Consider the following 24,313-nt stretch of genomic DNA (forward strand, 5'->3'; position numbering starts at 1 on the left):
CTTCCGGCATCCGGCGCGGGACGTCAGTTCTGGCGCGCCGCGCTCGCATTCCCGTGGATGTGGCGCCGCGTCCCGGTGGGCGCAGGATGGGCCGCGGGCGTCCGGATGCCCCGCGCCCCGCCGCCGTGAGTGGCCCCCGGCGGGCACCCCGGGGGCCGCGGGTTGGCTTCGGGGACGGGGGGAAGCAAACGCGGGGTGGCGTGGGCGTGAACGGGCTTCGGCGGCGCTGGCGGGAATTGCCCTTCCCTCCCCTCGGAGCCCCCTCGGCTCTGCCCGGCCCCGCCGTTCCGCCCCGGTAGGGCGGGGCGCGGCTCGGCCCGCGGCCTTGCGCCAGCGCTGTGTCCTTGTTCCGGCAGGTCCAGGGCACCGGCGGCAGCAGCGCCGTCAGCAAGTGCTCGGCGGCGGCGCGGGGCTACATCCAGGACCGGTTCCTGCAGCTCCTGGTGGGGCGGCAGCGGCGGCGAGCCCCGCTTGTCCACCGGTGAGGAGCGGGCGCTGCGCGGGGCCCGCGGCTTCTGTGGCTGCCGAGCCCCGGTCGCTGCGGCACACGTGGGGCCCGCAGCCCCCTCCCCCGGCAGCAGAAGGGGGTCCCCCGGCTGTGCTCCCCGCGCCCCGGGAGCGGGCGCTTCCCTCTGAGGGACAGCTTTTTCAAGCGCGTGTTAAGGAGAGTGCGTGTGGTGGCAGAGTGGTAACTTGCGGAGCGCTGTCTCTCAGCGGTGTGACCTTTTTAGATAGGTGGTATCACTTTACATCGTTTATGGGCAAAAATTTAAAGCTTTGGCCTGAGTAAACTATCTCACCGGACCAGTTCCTAACACCAGTATTCAATGCTGCTGAAAACTACTTTAGATAAGATTTGAAAACTAATGTACTAAAGGTGTTGGCACATCAACAGCTTTCTCATTAATTCTCAAGAACGTTACAACTCCATTAGGGTATTTGGTGGCTCAGGGAAACAATATTGTCCTTTGACTCAGCGGGGTCTGACCACTGGGTCTTCTCTGGAGCTTTGCAGGGCACGAGTGTGAATGTTTTAATGTGTATGTGTGGAAGGTTCTGTGCTGATGTGGTAATTGGAGTTTAGGTAGTATGAGGCTGGAAACTCCTTGCCAAAGGAGTTTCATTCAGGGGAAAAAAAAGAAGTGATGTTCAAGCAGAAGCTTGCAGGCCTATGAAGACAAGTGTTGCTCATCAGGCCAGTGTTGACTTCTCACGTGACATTGGCATGCCAGACTAAATCCACAGAAACAGTTATGGGCTGCCATCACGAATTCTGGGACATCTTAGAACATGTAGTGTGAGGCATGGGGATGGTGACATGCTTGTTAAAGGGGGTGACAGGAACTGGTAAGCCTGGTGGGGCCACGATGGAACTAGCTAGAAGAGAATGCCAAGGAAAAAGAGGCACCAGTCCCTGCCAGACTAGGCAAATGGTAACACTTTCCAGGAGTTAGACTGACTTAGTTCCATTCATTCATTCAAAAACCAGAGAATTAAGTTCCTTTCCTGACTTTGCTTCTCTTCCCTTTTTTGTTCCCCTCTCACTGCATTTGCACACACTTTCATTCCCTTTGTAAGGAAAGGAGTTAAATTCATATTGTTATGGCATGTGATTTGGGGCAGGAACTCAGGTATTGGCCACCCACATTGCAGGGGAGCATCCTAACTGTTTGGATTCATGCTTTTTCATCCAGTGAATGTTTATGCAAAACAGAACAAGTCCAGCTGGGATATCTACATGTTTTCTCTGACTTATCCATAGTCTTGTTAGATAAATACACTGTATTTATTAACAAGCTCTAGGTATGACAAAATCATCAGACATCTCCCAGCGCAGGTATATAAATGTGGGGTTATATATATAAATGGGTAGAAGCTGAGAGAGAAAAAAATCAGTTTTTTGAAACAGAGGATGCCAGTGCTGGAGAAATAGTGTTCCTGGACAGTGAGTACAGCTGAATTTCCTTCCGCAGGGGTTACTACATCCGCGCCCGTGCTGTGGATCACTGTGTTCAAGACTTCCTGCTGAAGACCCAAGGCCACCCGAGGACACAGGTGCATTTTCTTTGTCTGGGTGTACTGGCAGTTCCTACTGTATGTGTGAAAGGTCTTTTTGGCATCTCGGCACTGCGTTATTAGTGCATCTGTCGTGATCCTTTGCTGGAAGAGCACAGGGAATCTGCCTGGCACTGCTGTGACTGTCCATTTGTCACTTCAACAGAGATATCTGGGAGGGGGCAGTACCTACACAAAATTCTTCTACCTCTTGCAGGAGATTGCCTGATTCTGTCACTCTATAGATGATGTTGTTGAATATTTGTCACACCTAGATCCTCAGAATGCTGCTGGAGTGGAGTATAACTTTCTCTGATATTTTCTCTGCAGATCCTGTCTTTAGGTGCTGGCTTTGACTCCTTATACTTCCGTTTGAAGGACGTAGGTCTTCTGCATCACACTGTGGTATATGAGGTGGATTTCCCAAATGTGGCGTGCCAAAAAGCTGCTCTGATCAAAAGAATGAAAGAGTTGTCAGCACTGGTGGGAGATACTGGAGGAGAAAGATTAGGTATGATATTTATGGAAGCTTTTATAGATACTAAATGTTTAGAAGAAGCAAACATAGCTTCAGCCTTTAAAAAGTGAGATATGGTAGGGGAACTAAGAAGTAGATGAAAAGTGTGTTCATTTTCTGAAAAATTTTGGAACAAGTATATCTTTCATAAGCACTGGGAGATGGCAAGAAGATGTATAGCTGCCAGAATGGATTTGTCAGGAGCAGATCGTGTCCAACCAAGTTCGGTTTCTTTCTGTCACAGTTTCTGCAGTGCTGTGTCCAGCCTGGGGCTCACTAGTACAAAGACAGTGGCAAATAGCAGCGTGTCTGCTGAGAGGTCATGGCAGGGATAAGGTAGTGGAGCACATGGCATAGGAGGGAAGGCTGAGAGATCCGGGTTTGCTCAGCCTTAAGAGGAGGAGGTTGGGAGGGAGGAAGGTGAGTCTTAGCCCAGTCTTCAGCTGCATAATGGGAGAGTGTAGAAAAGGCAGAGCCAGACTTTTGATGGTGGCACGAAGCAAACAGTCAAGGGGCAGTGGTTGCAAGCTGCAACAAAGGAAATTCCAGTTATGTATAATGAATTTTTTTTTTTCCTGCCGTGTGAGTAGTTACAAACGGGAACACATTGCCCTGAAAGGTGGTGGAGTCTCCAGTCTTGGAGATAGTTAAGAGTTTGACTGGACAAAGCCTTGAGCAGTCTGATACAGGTAACTCTGCTGTGAGCAAGGAGCTGGACTAGATGACCTTCAAAGACCCCTTTCAACCTAAATTATACTGTGATTTATGGGCTTTATGGGTAGGAGAGAATGTATGACTCTTAGGTGTCTTGACTGTAATAAAACATTAGTTGTTATGTTACCTGACTTTTTTTTCCCCCCTCTCCAAGGCAGGAAAAAACGAGCCTTTTGAAACTGCTGTAGAATATAGGCGGAGCTGAAAGGATTGTTACACCAGCTAAGGGACAGTTCAGTGGCAATATGGAGGAATGTAAAGTATGGGGTTCACTAGAGGTTTCTCCGGCGTCTGATTTCCTTCAATGTTTCCATTAATGTTCTAGATGATACGATATAGAAGGTGAAAATGTAATAAGGTGGCAGGAAACAGGGAGAGTTGCAATATGGTGGATGAGAGTGGGATTTTGACAGTGCATGAATGGTCTGGAAAATGTGGAATGAAATACAATAGGGACATATGTAAGCTGCCATGTTTAGGCTGTAATAATCAATTTAAATACAGCTGGAAGATGGCTGCAGAGCTCGAGTCCCCGGCCCCTGTGAGCAGTTGAACAAGTCTTAGTGAGTAGCTCTTCCATGAGCTTGTTCAGTTTCCTCTTGAATCCATTCACATTTTAAATATTGGCAGCATCCCAAGGCAAAGAATTCTGTCCATACCAATAATCTTCAAGTACTTCAACTAAAAGCGGGGAATACCCTGTTCCCTGTGTTCAGAGGGCAGGAAGTGGTGGCTAGACCAGTTACTTGTTAGAAGAAATGAACAGGGACGCTGAGGTGGGCTTCTGAAGAGGGCCGTCTTGCCTCCACTACGGATGCCTTTGAGAACAGTGTAGATTAACAGTTCTCAGGACAGGTGTAATTGTGGGATTGCTCTGGTACAGAGACATAGAGCAGGTGATTTCTAAAGGTACTTCACAGTTTGCTTTGTTAGATTTGGTTTTGGTTGAAACAGGTAAACAAGGTATAGCGTATGATATTTTTCTGGAGTACAGAGGTATGCCATGATAATGTTTGCAAATCATAAATCTGAACTTATTTGTGAGAACAGCGATCTGTGAGACTAGTCCTGGGGCTTACAGAGAGCTAGCACGTGCTGGTTCAGGATTCAGTGCCATTGCACAGAAATGAAATGTATTGAAAAAACCAACCAACCCCAAAAAGCTTGAGAATGGTTTTACGGTTGTGAGGCAAGCCATTCAAATTCTATCAAAGCAATGGGACTTTCTTAGCCTAAACTGAAAGATCTATAAATGAGAGCCCTTAAGATTTGATTCTGAATTATAGTGGTTCTATAAAAATGTTGTTAAAGGAAATATGGTAAAGCTTTGTTGTTGTAGTAAGTGTAATAATTCTGTGAGAAATCTGTGGGTGAAATTTGCATTAGGAATAATGGAGTTTTAGATCTGCAGTTAATGGCTCGCTTCTTGATGCTGTCCCTTTATGGTTCCTTTAGTGATGGGGATTTTCTTGTACGTGTCCCAAAGAAATGGAGTGGATGGGCACAGCCTTGTGAGCGACTGCCTGTGGGGTTGATTTTCTTCTTTGTCCCTTTTTGTCTCAGTATTGCATCAGCGCTGTAGTGAGATTGTGTCATTTTTGTCTCCTAGGAGTCATTACCTTTTCTGGAGAGGATTATAAATTACTGGGAGTGGATTTATCGGAGCTGTCTGAGCTGGAGAGAGCCCTGGAGGAAGCAGGACTGGACAATGAAATCCCCACCCTCTTCATAGCAGAGGTCGTGCTCACCTACATGGAAAGCAGCAGGTCAGTTGAGTTATCCTCTGTTACCTAAGTGGTTGTGGTGGTTTAGCCCCTGCCGGGGTCTGAGACCACGCGGCCGCTGCCCCTCCCCCACAAAGGGAGTGAAATACAAAGCCCCAAGACTGAAATAAGGAAAGGTTTAATACAACAGTGCAATAGCAACCCAACAAACAACAACAATAACAATAACAGTAATAGTGATAGCAATGAACAGAGCAAAATAGCTACCAAATACAGCAGTTTGAAGCACGATGTACAAAACCACGAGTGCACCGCGCTCCCCGTCAGGAAAAATGTGACCTGCCAGGATGTGATGTCCGCATGGTATCTGAATAACCCGGCTAGAGCTCCCCCCCCACTGCTGGGGAAACTTAACCCTATCCTGGCTAAACCAGGACAGTGGTAAAATGAAAAGAACAAGCTGCGTGGTGTGTCCGTCACCTGGGGCAGGGAGACCTGGGGCCTTATAGCTAAAGCCTCAGGAATTCTGTGGAAGTCCCAAACAGCTCCTTACATCGTAATTGTGATGGGGTAATTGATGTCCCCGTGACATCCTAAAAGGGAGGAAAGACAGAACAACCACCACCTCAAATGAGTAATTCTGATTTTTTTTCTTCTCATTCCCTGAATTCTCTGCACGGACTGGGGAGAAGACGTTTGTAAGTCACCAGCAGAGGATTCTCTTGTGTATTACCTCTGTCAGGATGCACTAACAGCATGCTTGGTGGTGTTGCAGGAAGATATACCGCATCTGCCATGTGATGGGTGGGCCCTCCATGGTTTAATCCTCATGCACAATCTGCCGACAGGTCCGACGCCTTGATTCGGTGGGCAGCAGAGCGTTTCCCTCGGGCGTGCTTTCTGCTGTATGAGCAGATGCGCCCTGGGGACCCCTTCGGACACGTCATGCAGCAGCATTTTAGCCAGCTGAGCTCTGCGCTTCGTTCTTTGGCACAGTACCCTGATTGTGAGGCACAGCAGAGGCGCTTTTTTGAACAGGTAAGTAGCTGCAGCTCTAGGGCACACGTGAAGCGTGGTTACCTGGGGAAGATGGTAACATCAAATCATTTTGTAAGTCATCAGCTGTGTCAGGTTTGGGTTGAAGCAAACGGGGCCAAGGCTGAGATGCTGCCTTCTCTAGTAGCATGATGAGGCACCTGAAGGTCCTTTCAACCAACTGGCGGCCTATTTTCTGGTATGGGATTAAGGCAAGATGGGTTCCTCTGAGGCTTTTGATACAATAAATTAAGTTCTTCAGCGCTTTACAGGTAAGGGATCTGTCTTCACCAGATTCTGGGCTGCTCTTGTTCCAGCTGGACAGTCTTAAAGGCTCATGCAGGTGTTTAATCAGGGGTCTTTGTTTTCTTGTGGGAAGTGAGTGTCTATCTTTTCAGAGGTAATAATTTTGAGGAGTTTCTGTTCTAGGGCTGGACTGAGTGCAGTGTCATGGATATGAATGAGTTTTTCACCTGTTGTACTCCAGAAGATGAGCAGCAGAGAGTGCAGGCTCTGGAGCCGTTTGATGAGTATGAGGTAACCCCCCTGTGAGCTGGCTTTGATATGATAAACTGTCTGCAATCCCTTGTGGTCACAGTTCTGTACAGGAGCTGCTGAGGCGTAGGTGTTAGCATCGGCAGAAAGGATCTTGAATCAGACTTAGTTAATGCAGAGCTCGCAGGAAGCTGCATGTGAAACTGGGGCGAGTAGCGTTGCAAGAAGATTCTCTTTGGTGTTAGAAAAGCCTCTTGTTCTTCCTCAGTGAGTGGTCTCTCAGGGAGACAGTCTTAGCAAACCAGCTGGTGGTGTAACAGAGGTAGACGCTAAAAGTTTGCATGGGTTCAAGGGGCAGTTATTTTGATGAAAGAGAAATCCACTGAGGATTACTGAATACATGAAAATACACCTGACGTGGGGTTCCTGACTGCGAGTGGTTGGGAGCATTCCTGGGGGAAGTAGATGCACTTGTCCTGCTCTCTCGCATTTCCGTAGCCCATTACTGTTTGTCACTGTTGTCACAGGTTACTAGTTTCAGGTATTTTTTGGTCTGATTTGTACAGCCATTCCTATATTAACGATTGAGATTTCGCTATGACTCTGTTCTTTGCCATTTTTGGGTTAACTGCTGGCAAAGTGTGCAACTATTTGAAGTCTAGGAGATAAGTCAAAGATAGCGAGTAACTTTGAGATAAATATCCTGTAGGATACTTACTAGAGGTTTCCCTTTTGATTTTGTGGTTCTCTGTTTATAATTATCTCTAGAAATCTTAACAGCCTGCAGTATGAAAACAGTTTAATGTGCTTGCATTTATTTTGCCAACATGCAGTATCTGCTCTGCTACATGAATGCAAAAGTGAAAAGACTGAAAAATGCCAGCAGATTTGCAAAGTGGTGTAGAAATGTCTACAAGAATTCTTGCAGATCAAGGCGATTGCTCATACAGTGAGAAAGCAAAGGTTTGTCATTTTCCTTATAGAGGAGCTTAACATGTACACAAGTCCAGGCTGAAAAATGTGCATAGGAGTAAGATGTGTGGTAGTAGAGCACTCTGCAATTAACCTTTGAGGGAAAGATAAAGTAAGATCCAGGTCTTGGTGGAAACAAGCTTGATCGAATTAGGTAAGAAATGTGAAATACACAGTGCTGAGAGTGACTGATTTTTAGAATAATTTGCCTCAGGACAAATAGTGGATTCTTCCTTTCTCAGTATTTATATTAGGTTTTGGATATCACTTTTCAAAAGATGCTTTTTTACTTCTGGTAGAAGTTGGGGTGATGATGCTAATATTGTGATTTATTGTGCCTTCCTTTTAAATTCATGTTTATGCCTTTTAGTCACGTAGATGACAGAATATATCCCACCCCATGGGAACAAACCTACTTAATTCCCTAAAGTCTGTAAAAGCCAGGCTGGACTCTGGTATTGCTGCTGACTCCCTGCACAGTCCTCTTGCTTGTGCTTCTGCCTCTGAGGGATTCCAAGGCCAGACTGGAAAACATGCTGATGTGTTACGGGCCGACAGAGACCACGTTGCACCTTTGAATGTTTGTGATTTCTTTGGGATTGCTTATATTCCATGACCTTTAAGAAATATTAATCCCTCTGGGGTACAGCCCTCACTCTTTTCTATGATCAGAACTGGGAAGCATAAAGGGGAGCTGATTCAAAAAAAAAAAAGAAAATTCCTCATGCAACGTATGATTAAGGTATGGAACTCCTTGCCACAGAATGTTACAGATGATAAAAGTTTATGTCAGTTCAAAGAGTGACGGGATATGTTCATAGATGAGAAATCCATCAAGGATTGTTCAAGAAAGACAGAGCTTCTTGCTTAGAAAATCCCTGAGCTGTAAATTTTTGAAGGTTGGGCTGAGGAAGGTAGTTACTCGCTTGCTCTTTCTCAGGTTCAACTTTAGTTTTCTGATTTTGGCCGCTGCTGGATACAGTGCTAGGCTGGGTTGGTCTTTGATTTGATCACCCTGGCCATTCAGAGATCCCTACTACTGCTTGCTCTAAGATTTTGAGGGGGATTGTTTTTGTTTTTTTCTTTGGGCTTGCTACAGGAATGGCACCTGAAATGTTCTCATTACTTTGTCTTGACTGCATCAAAGGGGATGGAACCTTCCTGGACTCCATTGTTATCCAACATGACAGGTACATACTGACTAGGTTTTGTAGTATTCTTTTATCTCATGCAGGCTTCTCTGAGAGCTTTCAGGAGACAGTAAAACCCTGGAAGGAACAGATGGGATGCTGCCGTCCAAGTAGCTTTCTTTCTCCATCCTTCTAACAATGGTGCCGCTGTCCGTAGCGAGGCCAGGGCCACGTCCTGACTCTGGTGGTTCTGATCAGCTTCATTCTTTCAGTTTATCAAACCTTCCAGTCTGGACGGCTCTTCCTTCCGTTCATACATGGGGCCCTCCAGTGCGTGGCTGCATCCCAGTCTACCCTGTTCCTCCTGTTGTTTTGGGGATCCCACAGGCCCTCTTGCCTCCATACATGACTCTCCAAGCCATTCTGTCCTTCCAGCTCCCAAAAGGTGGTTATGTTTTACTTACTGAACTATCAAAGTATTGTCCAGCAGAGCACTCAGGGGCATGTCACGTTTGTTATCCCCTGTGGGTGGAACTGTACGTGTAGCATTTCTGTTTCTGAAATGCTTTTAAATCTGTATGTTGCTTTTTTAGATGGGGGAAAAGCCAAGACCAAGACTGTTTCCGTGATAAAAAGGACTTGGCAGCAGTAGCAGTCCAAGAAATTCCTACTTTTGGCTGCTTGCTTCTTTTTCAAGGTGGAAAGCAGAGGGTTATTTATAACCTGTTTCACATCACTAGTCTTGTTCACAGTATAGCACCACAAGTATTTCTGTCTGCAACTGAAAGTCAAAATCTGTGTTCTAGGGAGCTGGAAAAGGATAAGGCAGGATGGCATTCCTTAAGCCAACAAGGTCACTGACTCCTCTGTGTTGTGTCTTGATTAGATTTGAAAATGTGCAGTGAAATTGCAGCTCAGTGAATTTGGATGTGGTTAAATATACTGTGTGATTGTTAGTGGTCATTATGTTAAACCTTAAGGGCTCCTAAATGTGTAGGATCTATCCTTAAGTTAAAAAAAAAAAATCTGACATTAATACAGTGAAGACACTTCATTCAATAGAGACAGGAATAGAGTCGTTCTGCCACTGTCTCTGTTGTATTCAGAACTGGTAGGAAGAGCCTTTGAAGTCTGGTGAACTGTCCATGCTTGGATATTTTTTACTGGGAATGGCAAAGGTGTGTCTCAGATACCAGTGTGTGCCGGCAGCCATCCTCTCAAATAAATTTGGGTCCCTGTTCAAGGGAGTGAACAGAATGTGGTAAGTATATTTTCTGGAATGAAAAAAACCCTCGTTCTTAGGAAGATCCATCTGTAGAAAGACATTTAAGCCCAAGGAGATGGAATTTTTTACTTCATCAAACAATAGAATGTAGGGTCTTGTACTAAACAACATTCAGTACAGGCAACTTTTCTGGGTGTGGTATACAAAAAGCAGAGGTGCTTCTCCTCCGCCTCATCATCTCCTATAGCACAAGAATAAGGCATTTGTTTAGAACAAAGAAGATGCAAATTCAAAACTGATTAAAAGCAAGCTATTTGTACAATATGTAGGTGGGCTGGAGTCCTGTGCTGAAAGCTTGTTTCATACTAAGGGATATAGTGCATAGAAGAGATAACTGAAAATACTACCTTATAGTAGGACCACTGGAATTGAGATTATTTGTCATGCTTTAGAAATTTATTTTGATGTGTTTGTGAAGGTAGGATCAAAACCTAGCAAGAAACTTTGAAATCCATCTTCCAAGGGTTTGTCCTTTTTCTGCTGTTCTTTGCTATTTAAGTAGCCAAATACTGTCTCCATCGGAAAGGTCCTCCTTTGGAAGGTATTGCAGTGATTCCTGTCTTGCTGCAGGAGTTCAGGACACTGCCGCCTCTTAGCCAGTCTTACCTCCACCCCATGAAAGCTGTCCCAGAACTGTGTCAGGAGCTGAGGGAGCAGCAGGCAGAAGTTGGAAGTGGGCACAGTGGTAGTTTAAACCATTACTGCTTGATTTCTGGGGCGTGTCAGATTGTCTGTGTGCTCTGTCAACTTGCTTCACAACCTTTTCGTGTAAAGCTGAACTTGCTTAATCTCTCGTTTAAAACGTAGTCCTTGGTTCTTGTTTGTGGGTAAGTTCTCGGGTTCTCTTTGGCTTACAGTTCCTCGTCACGATGCTCCTGTCAGGGTGGTTGGGAGTGTCACTGCAGCAGTGTGTGCAAGGCACTCCGAAGTTCCTGGCCTGAGACGTTACGGTCACCACTCCGTTCTTATAAAACCCAACGTGATTCTCACCACTGGAGGCTTTGGGGAGGAGGATGGGCAGCACTGCCGTATGAGAAATTTTCATGTGCTAATTAAGCACATGGGCTGCTGGAAAGCTGGCTGTGTGAAACAGGAAAATCCTGATAAAAGACGGGGTGAGTTTCCATACTGATAGCTAGTATAAGGAAGACGTTTTTGTGCTAACGACAAAGTAGTGTCTAATAGAAAAGTGATGTCACACTGGCAGTCAAAGAGATCTGAAGGTTCTGAACGCTCAGTGCTGGGTCCTGCACTTGGGGCACAACAACCCCCAGCAGCGCCCCAGGCCTGGGGCAGAGCGGCTGGAAAGGTGCCCGGCGGGAAAGGACCGGGGGGGGGGGGGGGGGTTGGTCAACAGCAGCTGAATATGAACCGGCAGTGTGCCCAGGTGGCCAAGAAGGCCAGTGGCATCCTGGCTTGTGTCAGCACTAGCGTGGCCAGCAGGGACAGGGAAGGGATCTTACCCCTGTGCTCAGCACTGGTGAGGCCGCCCCTCGATTCCTGGGTTCAGTTTTGGGCCCCTCACGCCAAGACAGACACTGAGGGGCTGGAGCATGTTCAAAGGGCAACGGAGCTGGTGCAGGGTCTGGAGCCCAGGTGTGATGGGGAGCGGCTGAGGGAACTGGGGGGGTTTAGTGTGGAGAAGAGGAGGCTGAGGGGAGACCTCATGGCCCTCTACAACTCCTTGACGGGAGGTTGGAGCAGGGTGGGGGTCGGTCTCTTTTCCCAAGTAACAAGTGATGGGATGGGAGGAAACGGCCTCAGGTTGAGGCAGGAGAGGTTTAGGTTGGATATTAGGAAAAATTTCTTCACTGAAAGGGTTGTCAAGCACTAGAACAGGCTGCCCAGGGAAGTGGTGGAGTCACTGTCCCTGTATTTAAGACCTGTAGATGTGGTGCTCAGGGACATGGTTTAGTGGTGGCCTTGGCAGTGTGAGGTTCATGGTTGGACTCGATGATCTTAAGGGTCTTTTCCAACCTAAATGATTCTGTGATTCTATAAATTTCATGGGAGAAAGGTTGGTGTGAACCATGATGTTTTGTATCTCTGCAGCTGAGCGGCTGTACCATACTGTGTCCTGTCTCTCAAGCAGTCTGGCCCTGGTGGTAGGAGGACGAACATCCCCGTCAAGTGCAGGCTTGGGAATGTTGTGGCTGAAGTTCCCTGAAACCTGTAACGCCTTGGACCCAGATGACATTACGGTGGAGCTTGTACGTCTGCAGCCTGCTGCTGAACCAGCTGCTCTGCGTTGGAGGCACAGTACGACTGAAGTGATATTCAAAGGTAAGAAGCCTGGAAAGAGTGGAAATGGCTGTAGGTACGCAGAGGTGTAGAAATTTCAGAATATATGGGGCAGTCCTGTCCAGACAGTGAGGTCTAAAAGGCACATTAAGATGTAGCCTTACTTTTTTATGTAGTACAGGCTACATAGTTAATGTTGGTGTGTTATATTCCTTGGTCTGAAACAACAGCTTTTTGCTGAATGTTTTGGAAACAGTATGATCGTGATAGATACATCACCACTTTAGAGAATCCAGTCACATTTCATAAAGATTTTGTTCCAATGGTGATTTTTTTTTTTTACCAGGATTAAAGACTTAAGGCTTGAACTTCATTTGAATGTATTTTTCTTACCGTGTCTACCCAGTTCTTGGTGCGTCTCTTTTTTGTTTGTCAAGTCCAAAGTATTTGTGAGAAGCTTTACTAAATCTGACAAAAGGGGAAGACTGAGCAGTCTCACCTGAGTTTCCTGAACTGAGCAACTGAATTGGTTGATCCAACAATTGAGCAGGATTTCAATTATCTATGCCATTAATACAGGATCGATTTGTTACAGAACCTATACAACAGATACCTTGTGACAATGACGTTTGTTATAGATGACCTTGTTAGTTTTCTAGCTGCAGAGCAGGAATCAAAAGATATCTGTGGTTGTGTGGTGCCAAGAAAATGCTCATAATGCATTGTGAAAGTGCTATAATACATACTTGCAACTGCAAGGTGGTTGGCTCCCCTCTCAAACACGCCCACCCCCAAGTGAAAAGTCTCCTTTTGAGCTGGTCCTGTTTGAGGTGCAGGATGTGGCCAGGCAGGCATCCTGACCAGCCATCTGTTGACATGTGACCAGTCCTTTTTATCCTTTTATGCCCTCAAAGGTGCTCCAGAGTTGTTTGATGGGTTTCACAGCTGGACATCGGGGCTTACAGTTCTCCTGGGACAGCCCTGGGAGGAGCCGGGACAGATGCTCTGTTTCTGTGAGCGTGTTACTGGGGTTCTCTTGCCTGCACACCTCCACTGCCTCTCTGTGCCTCTTGTGCACGGGGAAATGAGCCTTGTATGGCCGAACTGCTCTCCTGGGTCGGGTCTGGAAGTAGCCAAGGCAGGATATTCTTTGGGTTCCCCCACTCTGTTTTGTGTCTGTCTTTCTCTGTGGGTGTGCAGGTGAGCTTTTAGCACGTAACCTCGAACTGCTGGTGAGTGAGGCTTTGTGATGATAAACAGATGCTTACAAGGAAAGCAAAGCAAATGTTAAGAATTCTTAGTGTTAAGAATTACTGGTAATGGAACAAGAACTAGAATGGAGAATATTGTTCTGTCATTATGTCAGTCACAGAGTCACAGAATGGTTTGGGCTAGAAGGGACCTTAAAGCCCATCCAGGCCCACCCCCTGCCCCGGGCAGGGCCACCTTCCACTAGCCCAGGTTGCCCAAAGCCCCGTCCAGCCTGGCCTTGAACCCTTCCAGGGACTGGGGCATTCGTAACTTCTCTGGGCAACATACTCCAGTGTCTCATCACCCTTATAGTAAAGAATTTCTTCCTTATATCTAATCTCAATCTACCCTCTTTTAGTTTAAAACCGTTGCCCCTTGTCCTGTCACTACAGGCCCTGGTAAAAAGTCTCTCAGTTTCTCTCATAAGCCCCCTCTACGTATTGAAAGGCTGCAATAAGGTCTCCCCAAAGCCTTCTCTTCTGCAGACTAAACAATTCCAACTCGTTCAGACTTTCCTCACAGCAGAGGTGTTCCAGCGCCCTGATCATTTTTGTGGCCTCCTCTGGACCCCCTCCAACAGGTCTGTGTCTGTCTTGTGCTGGGGACCCCCGAGCTGGATGCAGTGACAGAGGTGGGGTCTCACCTCTCACCTCCCTCAACCCGCTGGCCACACTTCTTTTTCTGCAGCCCAGGATACAATTGGCTTTCTGGGCTGCAAGTGCACGTTGCCAGCTCGTACATAACTTTTCTTCTACCAGTACCCCAAGTCCTTCTCTGCAGGGCTGCTCTCAGTCCCTTCGCCCTCCAGTCTGTATGGATACAGGGGAGTGCCCTGACCCAGGTGCAGGACCTTGCACTTGGTGTTGCTGAACTTCATGAGGTTCATATTGGCCCAGTTCTCAAGTCTGCTGGTAGAAAAGAAATTAAAAGAGGCTTTGAGATTTCTTCTTGACACTTGAAATGCAAAAATTTCCTCTATCGTATAGCACATAATCCCCTGTGGTAAGTGGAATTGAAACCCGGGGATGTAATGTGTTCTGGAAGACTGGTTCTTTGAGATCATTTATGGCTGAAGTTATTCGTGCTTGATCACATCAGAAAGAAGTTTCAGAACTTCCTCTCTGAAGGATAGTATTGTAATCCTGGAACGTTGTGGAGCAGGATCTCTAGCTCTTTATCCGGGAGAAGTGCCTGGGAAGAGATGTTACCCCTGTAGTAGCAACTGACAAATACTCAGTAGTTCTGAACAGCCTGAATCAGGCCCAGCAGTGCCACACTGAAGGTCTGTCTAGTAAAAGATACTGACTGTAAGGGGCAAAAACTTCAGCAGCTGTTAGCAAGTCAGTGGTGGGACTTGTGGAACTCAGGAGGTGAAAGCTGTCCTTTGTTAAGCTGCTTTGTTCTCTGATTGCTGTCAGGGAACTGTTGAAGGACAGCACCAGGGAATTGTTAGGCAGTTGTTAGTCTGGTTTGGAGCATCCTTTGAGTTTGTGGAGCAGTGTTTAATTAACATCATAATGTAGTTTTTTGCCTTCCAGTCAAAAACTTATATCAAAGAAGCAAATGCTAAATGGGTAAAAACAATTTTATAAATAATAGACTGGCTTTCGTCTTTGTCAGACTGCATTGTGTCATCTTATTTTTGCCTTGATTTTTGCTTTGTAGCTGAGGTATGTGACCAACAGTTGTGTTATTGGCACAGTCCGTTACGAAGAAGTGAGCTGACGGGGTGCAGTGCGGTTAAGGCACAGCCTTGACATCTACCCAGAGTACTTGTGCACCTTTTGTGCCTCCTTTATGAGGCTTTTCCAGATTAATGCCTACAGACTTAAATTATCATTATCTCCCTTTTGTATGAAGAAATACACAGCCTTGTTGTCTTATGAGGACTTAGCTGTTTTCTTGGGATAAATAGATGTCACTGTGTTGCTTATGTACTTAGGGTTTTCTGGTTTTATTAGTTCTCCAGGTGTAATCTTTCCATTGCCTAAATTTTCACTCTGTAAGTCCATTAGGTATAGCAAAAACCATTTTTTCTCTTTTTGGTTTTGAGGCTGTACTGTGTGATTTCCATTTAGACCTTAAACATTCAGAAACTATATGATATAAGTGGATGATGGGGGTCTTCTGAATGACCACAAATATGAAGAATACAGCTTCTTAGTAAAAATATTTAGTCTTCCATGTGTCTTATAAAAAATCTAGATACAAGAGTAATTCCTGTATCTATGAAACAATTTTTTGCATTTATTGCTAAAGCCCGGTAATGTTTGTCCGGTTACAGGATGTCTTACTATAGACAGTATATAAAACCTCTGCCTGACTGCATTAATTTCTATATTTGGTCATCTTCCCTTCTATGCAAACAAATTTTTGCTTTTCTGCCATACCAAATTCTGCCTTCTCTTTTCACCTGGCTGTCTTTTTCTGTAGGCGAGAAGTACCTGTTTCTGTATGGCGGTCGCTCTGCGCTGGAGCCTGTGCTAGGGGATTGGTATTTCCTGCACACTCAAGAACTTTCCTGCAGTGTGGTAAGAACTGAGGGAGGCCCTGGGGAGTAGAAACTGCCTTCGCTTCCCAGGTTCATGCCGCTGTGTGGGAAGCCCGACTAAGTCACAGCGGAGTTGCCGTATTGAAGCAGATGGCATTGGCAGTACTGTCCCACTCTGTGGTGATCAGAGCTAGAGCTAACTTCTAAACACCTTGCTGCTTAGTGGAGTATAGTCTTCACAGAATAATTGAGGTTGGAAAGGATGTCTGGAGATCTAGTCCAGCACCCTTACTTAAAACAGCTCTAACTAGAACAGGTTGCTGAAGATACTGTCCAGTTGGGTTTTGATTATCTCTGCAGATGGCGACTCCCCATGCCAGTGCTTGGCCACCTTCACAGGAAGATGTGAGGGGTTTTGATGTGTAAGTGGGCTTGTTTTGTATTTCGATTTGTGCCCATAGCCTCTTGCCCTGTAGCTGGGTACCCCTGAGAGCTTTCTGTCTCTGTCTTCTTTCACCTCTGCAGTAGGCATTTATACACGTTAAGGTTTTGCCCTGAGTGTGCTCAGTCCCCAAGGTGAGCAGCTCAGGGCCGGCGCGATCCGCCACAGACGCTCCGGTGCAGTGTGCAGGGGCTTTCCTGAACCAGGGAAGCATCAGGGGAGTGCAGGGATGGAGCTGGGAGCAGCCAAGCCTCCCGCACCTGTAAAAGAAGCCCCTGGGGAGCACCGTGACCAGGAGTGGCAGCCAGGCCCTGGTTTGCGGGGAGCCGGCAGCCGTGAGCACACCCGTGGGAGAGGCGCCCAGGGAGGGGAGCTCCTCAGCTTCGTGGCAGAGCTCTGGGAGGGGGTGAGTAGGTTGAGGAGTATCAGGGAGTCTGAGGAGATTGTCTACTGGAATTGCAGCCTGCCTTCCCTGGGCCAGACCTGTCAGGCAGACAGGACACGTGATACGGAGGATTCCCTGTCCTCTCTCCGTCCCACAGAACGTGGTGATTTAAGGGATAGAGGAGAACAGCAACAAGTTCCTGCCCGGTGCAGCAGGCCCATCTCCTCCAGGACTATCTCACCTTCTCAGGTGGCCATGAGGCTCTGGAAGTGGAACCCAGCAATGGTGAGAATGGTGGTCCATCTAGGTTGGAGGTGTTGCCAAGGTTAAGCTGGCCTACGCCCTGCATCAAAACCAGTTCCATTAAGAAAAAAGATGGGTTGTTGTTATAGGAGAGTCTCTTCTGAGGGGAACAGAAGGCCCAGTATGCCGGCCAGACCCACTTGTTAAGGAAGTCTGCTGCCTCCATGGGGCCTGGCTCAAAGGTGTTACAAGAAAACTTCCTATGCTGGTGTGGCCCTCAGATTATCATCTCTTACTGATTTTTCATGTAGGCAGCAATGAAGTTGCAATGAGAAGTCCAAGGGTGATCAAAAGAGACTTCAGGGCCTTGGGACAACTGGTTAAGGGTTCAGGAGCACAAGTAGTGTTTTCCTCTGTCCTTCCAGATGCAGGGAGTGATGTTGGAATAACCAGGAAGACCGAAGTGATCAATACCTGGCTCTGTGACTGGTGTCCCTGGCAGAATGTTGGGGGTTTGATCACAGGTCAGTCTACACGACACCAGGCCTGGTGATAGATGGGGTGCACCTTTCTCAAAGGGGGAAAAGGATCTTGGCACAGGAGTTAGCAGGGCTCATTGGAAGAGCTTTAAACTAGATTTGAAGGGGGAATGGGGTAAAACCAGGCTGGCTAGTGATCAGCCACGGGATGGTACGCTGATGTTTGAGGGACGGTGTGCTAGCGAAGTCCTTCAGTCTGCTGCACAGGGTGCTGAGTGCACTGCAGCACATTTGAAGTGTCTCTGTACTAATGTGCATGGCATGAGGAATAAACTGGCCCAGCGAGAAGCTTCGGCCCAGCCTCGGAGCTACCACGTCACTGGCATAAGAGAAGCCTGGTAGGCTGAGTCCTGTGGCTGGTGTGCTGTGGGGGACGGTTGCAGGCTGTCAGGAGGGACGGGCAGGGCAGGCGAGGCTGGGGGTGGTGCTGTGTTTAAGGGAGGGGTTGGATTGTACGGTGCTTGCAGTGGGTGATGACACAGTTGAGAGCCTCTGGGTAAGGATTACGGGGAAAGTGGATGTTGTTGTGGGGGTCTGCTGTCAACCACCCAGCCGGGGTGACACCACCGATGAACTGTTTTATAAGCAATTAAGGGATCTCTCTAGATCAGCTGCCCTTGTCCTTATCAGTGATTTTAACTTCCCAGACGTCGACTGAGAACATCATACAGTGAAGTCAAACAGGTCCAGGAAATTCCTGAAGCACGTTGAAGATAACTTCTTGGTGCAGGTACTAAAGGAGCCAACTAGGAAAGGTGCCCTCCTAGATTTGTTGTTTGTAAAGAGCAAAGGACTCGTGGGCAAAGTGGTGACTGGTGGCTGTCTTGGTCACAGTGACCATGAAGTAGTTGAGTTCCAAATCGTTGGCGCTAGGAGAAGAACTGCCAGGAAAACTTGGACCCTGGGTGTGGGGACTTTGGGCTGCTGAAGGAACTAGTTAGTAAGGACCGTTAAGAATCTGCTTTTGAAGCATGGAGGTCCATGAATGCTGGTCTCTCTTTAAGAGCACGGGAGCAGGCAGTTCCAAAGTGTCAGTAGTCAAGTAAGCAGGGCAGAAGGCTGGCTTGGCTGAGCGGGGATCTTCTAGAACTTAAGCAGAAGAGGAAAGTGTGTGGACATTGGAAGCAAGGACAGGTGACACAGGAGGGATACAGGGATGCTGTTTGCCACTGTAGGGAGAAAATTCGTGCAGCCAAAGCTGGATTAGAGTTCAAACTGGACAGTACTGTGAAGGACAACGAAAAGGGCTTTTTAAAATTTGTTAACAGCAAAAGGAGGATCAGAGAGAACATTGGTCTGTTACTTGATGAGGTCAGTCGCCTCACAAATAGGGACATAGAAAAAGTGGAGACTTTAACGCTTTCTTCGCGTCTGTCTCTGACAGCAGTAGTGGGCTCTAGGACCCCTGCAGCCCCCTGTTGGAAGGCCATGACTGGGGGAGTGATAAACTCCCAGCTGACTCCAAACTTGTTTGAGACTTGCAGCTCTAGCTGGATGCACATAAATCTGTGGGGCCCGGTGGGATTCATACCAGGGTACTGAAAGAGCTGGCTGATGTTATTGTGGGACCTCTTTGCATTATTTTTCAACAATCTTTGGAGTCTGGAGCGGTCCCAGATGCCTGGAAGCTGGCAAATGTCCCAGTTCTCAGGAAGGATAAGAAGGAAGACCCTGGTAATTACGGGCCTGTCAGTCTCACTTCAGTACCTGGTAAGATTATGGAGAAAGTTGTTCTGGGAGTTACTGAAAAACACTTGAGACAATGCCATCATTGGTCATAGCAAGCCCAGGTTCATCGGAGGAAAGCCCTATTTAACTAACCTAATTGCTTTTTATGACAAGGTCACCCATCTATTTGCCCAAGGGAAGCCAGTAGATGTGGGTGGTTTTGATTTTATCAAAGCTCAGTTGTAGGGCCATTGCTCTTTGATGTTTTTATAAACCATCTGGATGCAGGAGTCAAAAGTACATTAAGTAAGTTTGCTGATGATAGTAAATTAGGAGGAGCTATGGACTCCCTCGAGGGTAGAGAGGCCTTACAGAGAGATCTGGAGAGAGCTGGGCAGTCACCAATCATTTGAAATTTAACAAGAGCAGGTGCCGGATTCTGCACCTAGGATGGAGTAACCTTGGCTGTACATACAAACAGGGACGAGAGGCTGGAGAGCAGCCCCACGGAGGGGTCTGGGGATTTGGGTTGATGGCAAGTTGAACATGAGCCAACAGTGAGCCCTGGCAGCCAGAAGGGCCAACTGTGTCCTGGGGTGCGTCAAACATCATGGCTGGCTGGTTGAGGGAGATGATTGTCCCGCTCTACACCGCACTGGTGCGGCCCCACCTCAAGTACTGTGTGCAGGTTTGGGCGCCTCAATGCAAGGACCTCAAACTATTAGAGTGTGTCCAGAGGAGGGCAACCAAGATGGTGAAAGATGCCGAGGGCAAGAGAAGTGACTGAGGTCGCTTGGTTCAGCTTGGAGAAGAGAAGGCTGAGGGGTGACCTCATTGCAGTCTACAGCTTCCTCAAGGGGGGCAGCGGCGGCAGAGACGCTGATCTCCCCTCTCTGGTGACCAGCGATAGGACGTGAGGAAATGGAATGAATCTGTGTCAGGGGAAGTTCAGATTGGACGTTAGGAAAAGATGGTTCACTGAGAGGGTGGTCGGTCCCTGGAACAGGCTCCCCAGGGCAGTGGTCATGGCACCAAGCTGTCAGAGTTCAGTGAGCACTGGGACAATGCTCTTAGTCCTACAGTGTCCCTGCCCGGGGCAGGGGGTTTGGAACTAGATGATCTTTAAGGTCCCTTCCAACCCAAACCATTCTGTGATCTTACATTTTTTCCTTCCTGTAGTGCTTGCACTAAAGGTTTTCTTTCTGCATATTAGTACTGCAGTTCAGCATTTTATCCTGCTCTGTGGTTTGAGCCACTGGTCACCTGCTTTGCTGGCCACTGCATTAGCCCGTGTGTTTGTAAACTTGTGGTTCTCAGGTGCATGTCTTGAACAGAAAGCAGCATGCAAGAATGCCAATAAAGTTACCTCTAATAAACACGCAGAAATAAAACCCTTTAGAGACTGAATAATATTAAATACACTGAGGGCCAGAGAAATATTGGAGCTAGAGTAAATGGAAACACTACTTAGCCATCCCTAGAGGACCATGGGTGGGTTGGGTTTTTGGTTGTTCCCTATCACACTTGCTCTGTTCCCCTCCAGCAACTGTTCCTGCCCTATGGCAGGGAAGAATGTTCCATCTCACGGGGTGTGCAATGGGGAGAGATCATTTCAGAGCCTGGACATGAAGACGACGCTTAGCTGGGCAAACCTCAGCCTTGGGCTTCTGTTTTCCCAGATTCCCGTGGAGGGCCCAGTACCGGAGGGTCGTCACTCCCACGGTGCCTGTAGCTGGAGAGGAGGAGTTCTCATCGCCGGAGGCCTGGGAGCAGCTGAGCGGCCCTTGGGCTCAGTTTTCTTTCTGAGGGAGCTGGAACACGGCTTTCAGTGGCAGAGGGTGGAGACGCACCCTCTGCTCATACCAAGGTAAGTGGGAGGCGTTCAGCAGTGGATCTGGGGCCTGTCTCTCCCTCTCTTACTAATGGAATTCAGTCTCATTTTGAATTTACAGGTATTCACATACCGCACACGTGCATGAGGGAAAACTTCTGCTTGTCGGTGGCGTGTGGCTTCACTCCTCCTCTGTGCCAGGTGTCACTGTCATTGACCTAATGACCGGTCTCTGCTTGGACTACACGATTAACGTGGTAAGCACCGAATCTTTTCCTCTAGGGTAAACGGTGCTGTGCGAAGGAACGTGGTGACTTTAGGGCTATTCCCTGAAACGGAGTAGGGAATGCAAAGTAGGCAAATTCGTGAGTGGAAGAAATATTCCCTGTTTGAGGCAGAGTATAATTTTGAAATGCTTTTACTAGCCCAGAGAACATAATAGCGTACAGAGAGGGAGAGTCTGAGTGTGCAGAAGATTGGAGGGCAGGGAGCTGCTCTGTTCCAGACAGGGGGAGCAGAACTGAGAGGGGCACAAGCATAGTAATTTCCGGATATCTGTGGAAGAAGAGAACAGATCAAACCAGAGCCTCAGTCACTCTTTATGGAGGTCTGTTGTATAATTTCATGAAGAACTTCACGGTGGAAATTGCTGTGTGCTATAGCTGTGGCCTGAAGTACAAGAAGAACGCAGCGTGGAAATACTGGAAACTTCACTTAAACATAAAACTTTTTCCTGCAAGGATGATTGAACACTGAGCAGTTGCTCAGAGATGCTGTGGTGTCTCCATCACTGGAGATGCTCCAAACCTGACTGGGCAAGGTACTGAGTAACCTGCTGTAGTTGAGGCTGCTTTGAACCAGGGCGGTTGGACTAGATGATACTCAGAGGCCCCTTCCAACCTCAACTATTCTGTGATTGTGTTCCGTGATTCAGTGAAGAACAATCATACGGGTGATGTCACATAGCAGGATTTTGGCATACTCTGGGCAAAACTTAGTGTAAGGTTCAGGGAGTACAAAGACATTCTCACTCATTAAAAATCACGGAATTGCAAGTTCTTGGGTGGGTGGAGTATACTAGAGGAGTTTCCTTGGTCCTGTGTTCTCTAGCTGTCTACTTTTGCCCACATTTGTGGGTGGTATAGTGGACTAAATGGTCCTAGATGGGACCCAGTGTGGCTGTTGTTAACGTTGTAATGAAGGTACCGTATGAAATAGCTCTCCAGCGCTGTATGATGTACACATAGGTTGAAGTCCTGTACGTTCAAAATCTCCTTTCCTTTTTTAGGAGCATCTGGAGTGGCCATTAATGCTACATAATCACAGTAGTGTCTTTCTGCCAGATGAGGAGGAGTTGCTGCTTATTGGCGGTGGTGGGAACTGCTTCTCCTTTGGGACACACCTGAACCCAGAACCTGTCTCGCTGAGCCTCAGCAGCATCCTGACCAGCTGCTGACCGGGACCGGACGGGACGGAACCGTGCTGCTGCGCTGCGGCGACACGTCTGTTTGCTTGCAGGTCCATGAGCAGCAAAATGTTTCCACCAAGTTTTTGTGTCCAGAATGCATTTGTAAAGGTGGGATTAGGAGGGACAGTCGTGACAAGGGGTGGCATGCCTCATCTGTCTTTTTTTGTACTGCCCTTTGCATCGCTGTAAATAAAGTATCTCCAAAGTAGCAGCAGAGCTTAGAGCTGACCTGGGGAACAGCGCTGTGCTCAAAAGGGACGTGGCTGCACAGTGCTCACTTGGGGGTACAGTGAAGTCCCTGAGTCAGAAACCCAGTGGAAGTGTTCAGTCAAGCATAGTTAAGTGAAAGGAAGTGTATTGAGTGTGTTTGTTAGGAGTTGGAATGGGCTGCCCAGGGCCGGGGGGGAGTCCCCATCCCTGGAGGGGTTGAAGAGTCGGGTTGACCCAGCGCTGAGGGATCTGGTGGAGTTGGGAACGGTCAGTGCTGGGTTAACGGTTGGACTGGAGGAGCTTCAAGGTCCTTTCCAACCCAGATGATTCTGTGATTCTGTATCACAGGTCGTACTTGAATGTTTCGAAAGGTCACGTCTAGTGTAGATGTGACAGACTCACGTTCCTCAGCTGCTTGTTGCGGATCGTGCAGCTCAGACCCTGGCAGCTGTAGGTCCTGCTTGTTTCCTGGGAGGGGGTGCTGTACCAGTAAGAGAGGGCGGGGGGAGGGTGTGAGAGATGACTTGTAACTCCCCCAAAACAGGACCTGAGAGAAACAGGCCTGTGAGAAAAAACAGCCTGAGAGAGATAAGGGATGGGGGAAGTGGAGGCCCCCCGCCCACCCCGAGCTGAGGAATGTCTCAAACACTTGCAAGTAGCGAAACTACAGCCCCGGGGTGGGTAATGTGGAGTTGTGGAGTTTGGCGCTGATAAGGCTGCTGGGATGGGCTGGGGGGGCCCTGTGAAGGCAGAACCGTTCTGCTCTGGGGCCTCTTGTGAAGTTTCCAGGGGCATCTGTCCAGTGAGTGACCTTTGCTTCATTATCCACAAAATGCATGTTAAAGTTGACACCCCTGGATATGCTAATAAAGATTAACAAGATCATGCTAATTGCATCCTCCCACGAAGCACCTCACCCCTCCCCAGCCATGGGATATGTAGGTATGGGGGTCGACCTGGGGGACGGACCCAAGGACAGTGGGTATAAATCGAGGGGCGGGGGGGTGAGGAGTGGAAGGGAGAAAGAAAAAAGATGTGAAGCAGACAGATGCATCCCTGACAAACTCGGGTAGGACCAACGCAGGAACCCCGACTGGTGATCTCTGATTCTTTACTTTCTCCATCTCCCCCCTTCCCTGTCCCCCTTTTCCTTCGCTTCCATGAAGCAGTGCAGGGCACACTGCATTGCTTGCCACAACTCGTTATATACTTAGCCAATTATCATGTGTCCAATTAGTACATTGTGGGAAGTTAATACACGTCTGGACTTGGGAGACTCGTCTCACCGTTGTCGACTCTGTTGGGGATTTACGAATCTGAGTCACTTGTTTCCCTCGTCTGAGCGGGACGTGACAGACCGTGTGTGAAATCACGACTCGGCCTCATTGCTGACATTTGACCTCTTCTGTTCCTGGGAAGGTGCCGTGGTGAGGATACTCTGCTCGAACACAGTGTTTGAGCACAAAGTTCACACTGGGGTGACTGTGGTGGGTTGACCCTGACTGGACGGTGGGTGCCCACCAAAGCAGCTCTGTCACTGCCCTCCTCAGCGGGACAGGGGAGGGAATATAATGGGAGGCTTGTGGGTGGAGATGACAGGAGACAACTCACCATCAC

The 24,313-nt window shown here is 47.9% G+C and overlaps 1 protein-coding gene across 11 annotated transcripts; it reads left to right on the forward strand.

Annotated features, from left to right (window-relative positions):
* The first annotated feature begins 8 nt into the window (after positions 1-8).
* Positions 9-22,694, forward strand: LCMT2 (leucine carboxyl methyltransferase 2). Of its 11 annotated transcripts, none has more exons than XR_012627815.1 (16): positions 9-125; positions 357-481; positions 1,974-2,055; positions 2,386-2,566; positions 4,896-5,052; positions 5,859-6,048; positions 6,475-6,582; positions 8,612-8,702; positions 10,785-11,042; positions 11,980-12,210; positions 15,853-15,950; positions 16,271-16,332; positions 16,815-17,022; positions 17,406-17,504; positions 18,126-18,249; positions 20,867-21,057. XR_012627815.1 is itself a non-coding variant. In XM_074860728.1 (16 exons), the coding sequence occupies exons 1-16, from the start codon at positions 87-89 to the stop codon at positions 22,472-22,474; spliced, it is 2,322 nt and encodes a 773-aa protein (XP_074716829.1). In that variant the 5' UTR covers positions 9-86; the 3' UTR covers positions 22,475-22,694. The 11 variants fall into 11 exon arrangements, 6 of the variants coding, with proteins under 6 accessions (XP_074716829.1, XP_074716831.1, XP_074716832.1 ...); XR_012627814.1 differs by having other exon boundaries at positions 18,167-18,249; XM_074860728.1 differs by lacking the exons at positions 17,406-17,504; positions 18,126-18,249 and adding exons at positions 21,140-21,275; positions 22,307-22,694 and having other exon boundaries at positions 20,867-21,054.
* The last annotated feature ends 1,619 nt before the right edge of the window (positions 22,695-24,313 follow it).

Source organism: Strix uralensis, chromosome 2, assembly GCF_047716275.1.
Source record: "Strix uralensis isolate ZFMK-TIS-50842 chromosome 2, bStrUra1, whole genome shotgun sequence".
NCBI lineage: Eukaryota > Metazoa > Chordata > Aves > Strigiformes > Strigidae > Strix > Strix uralensis.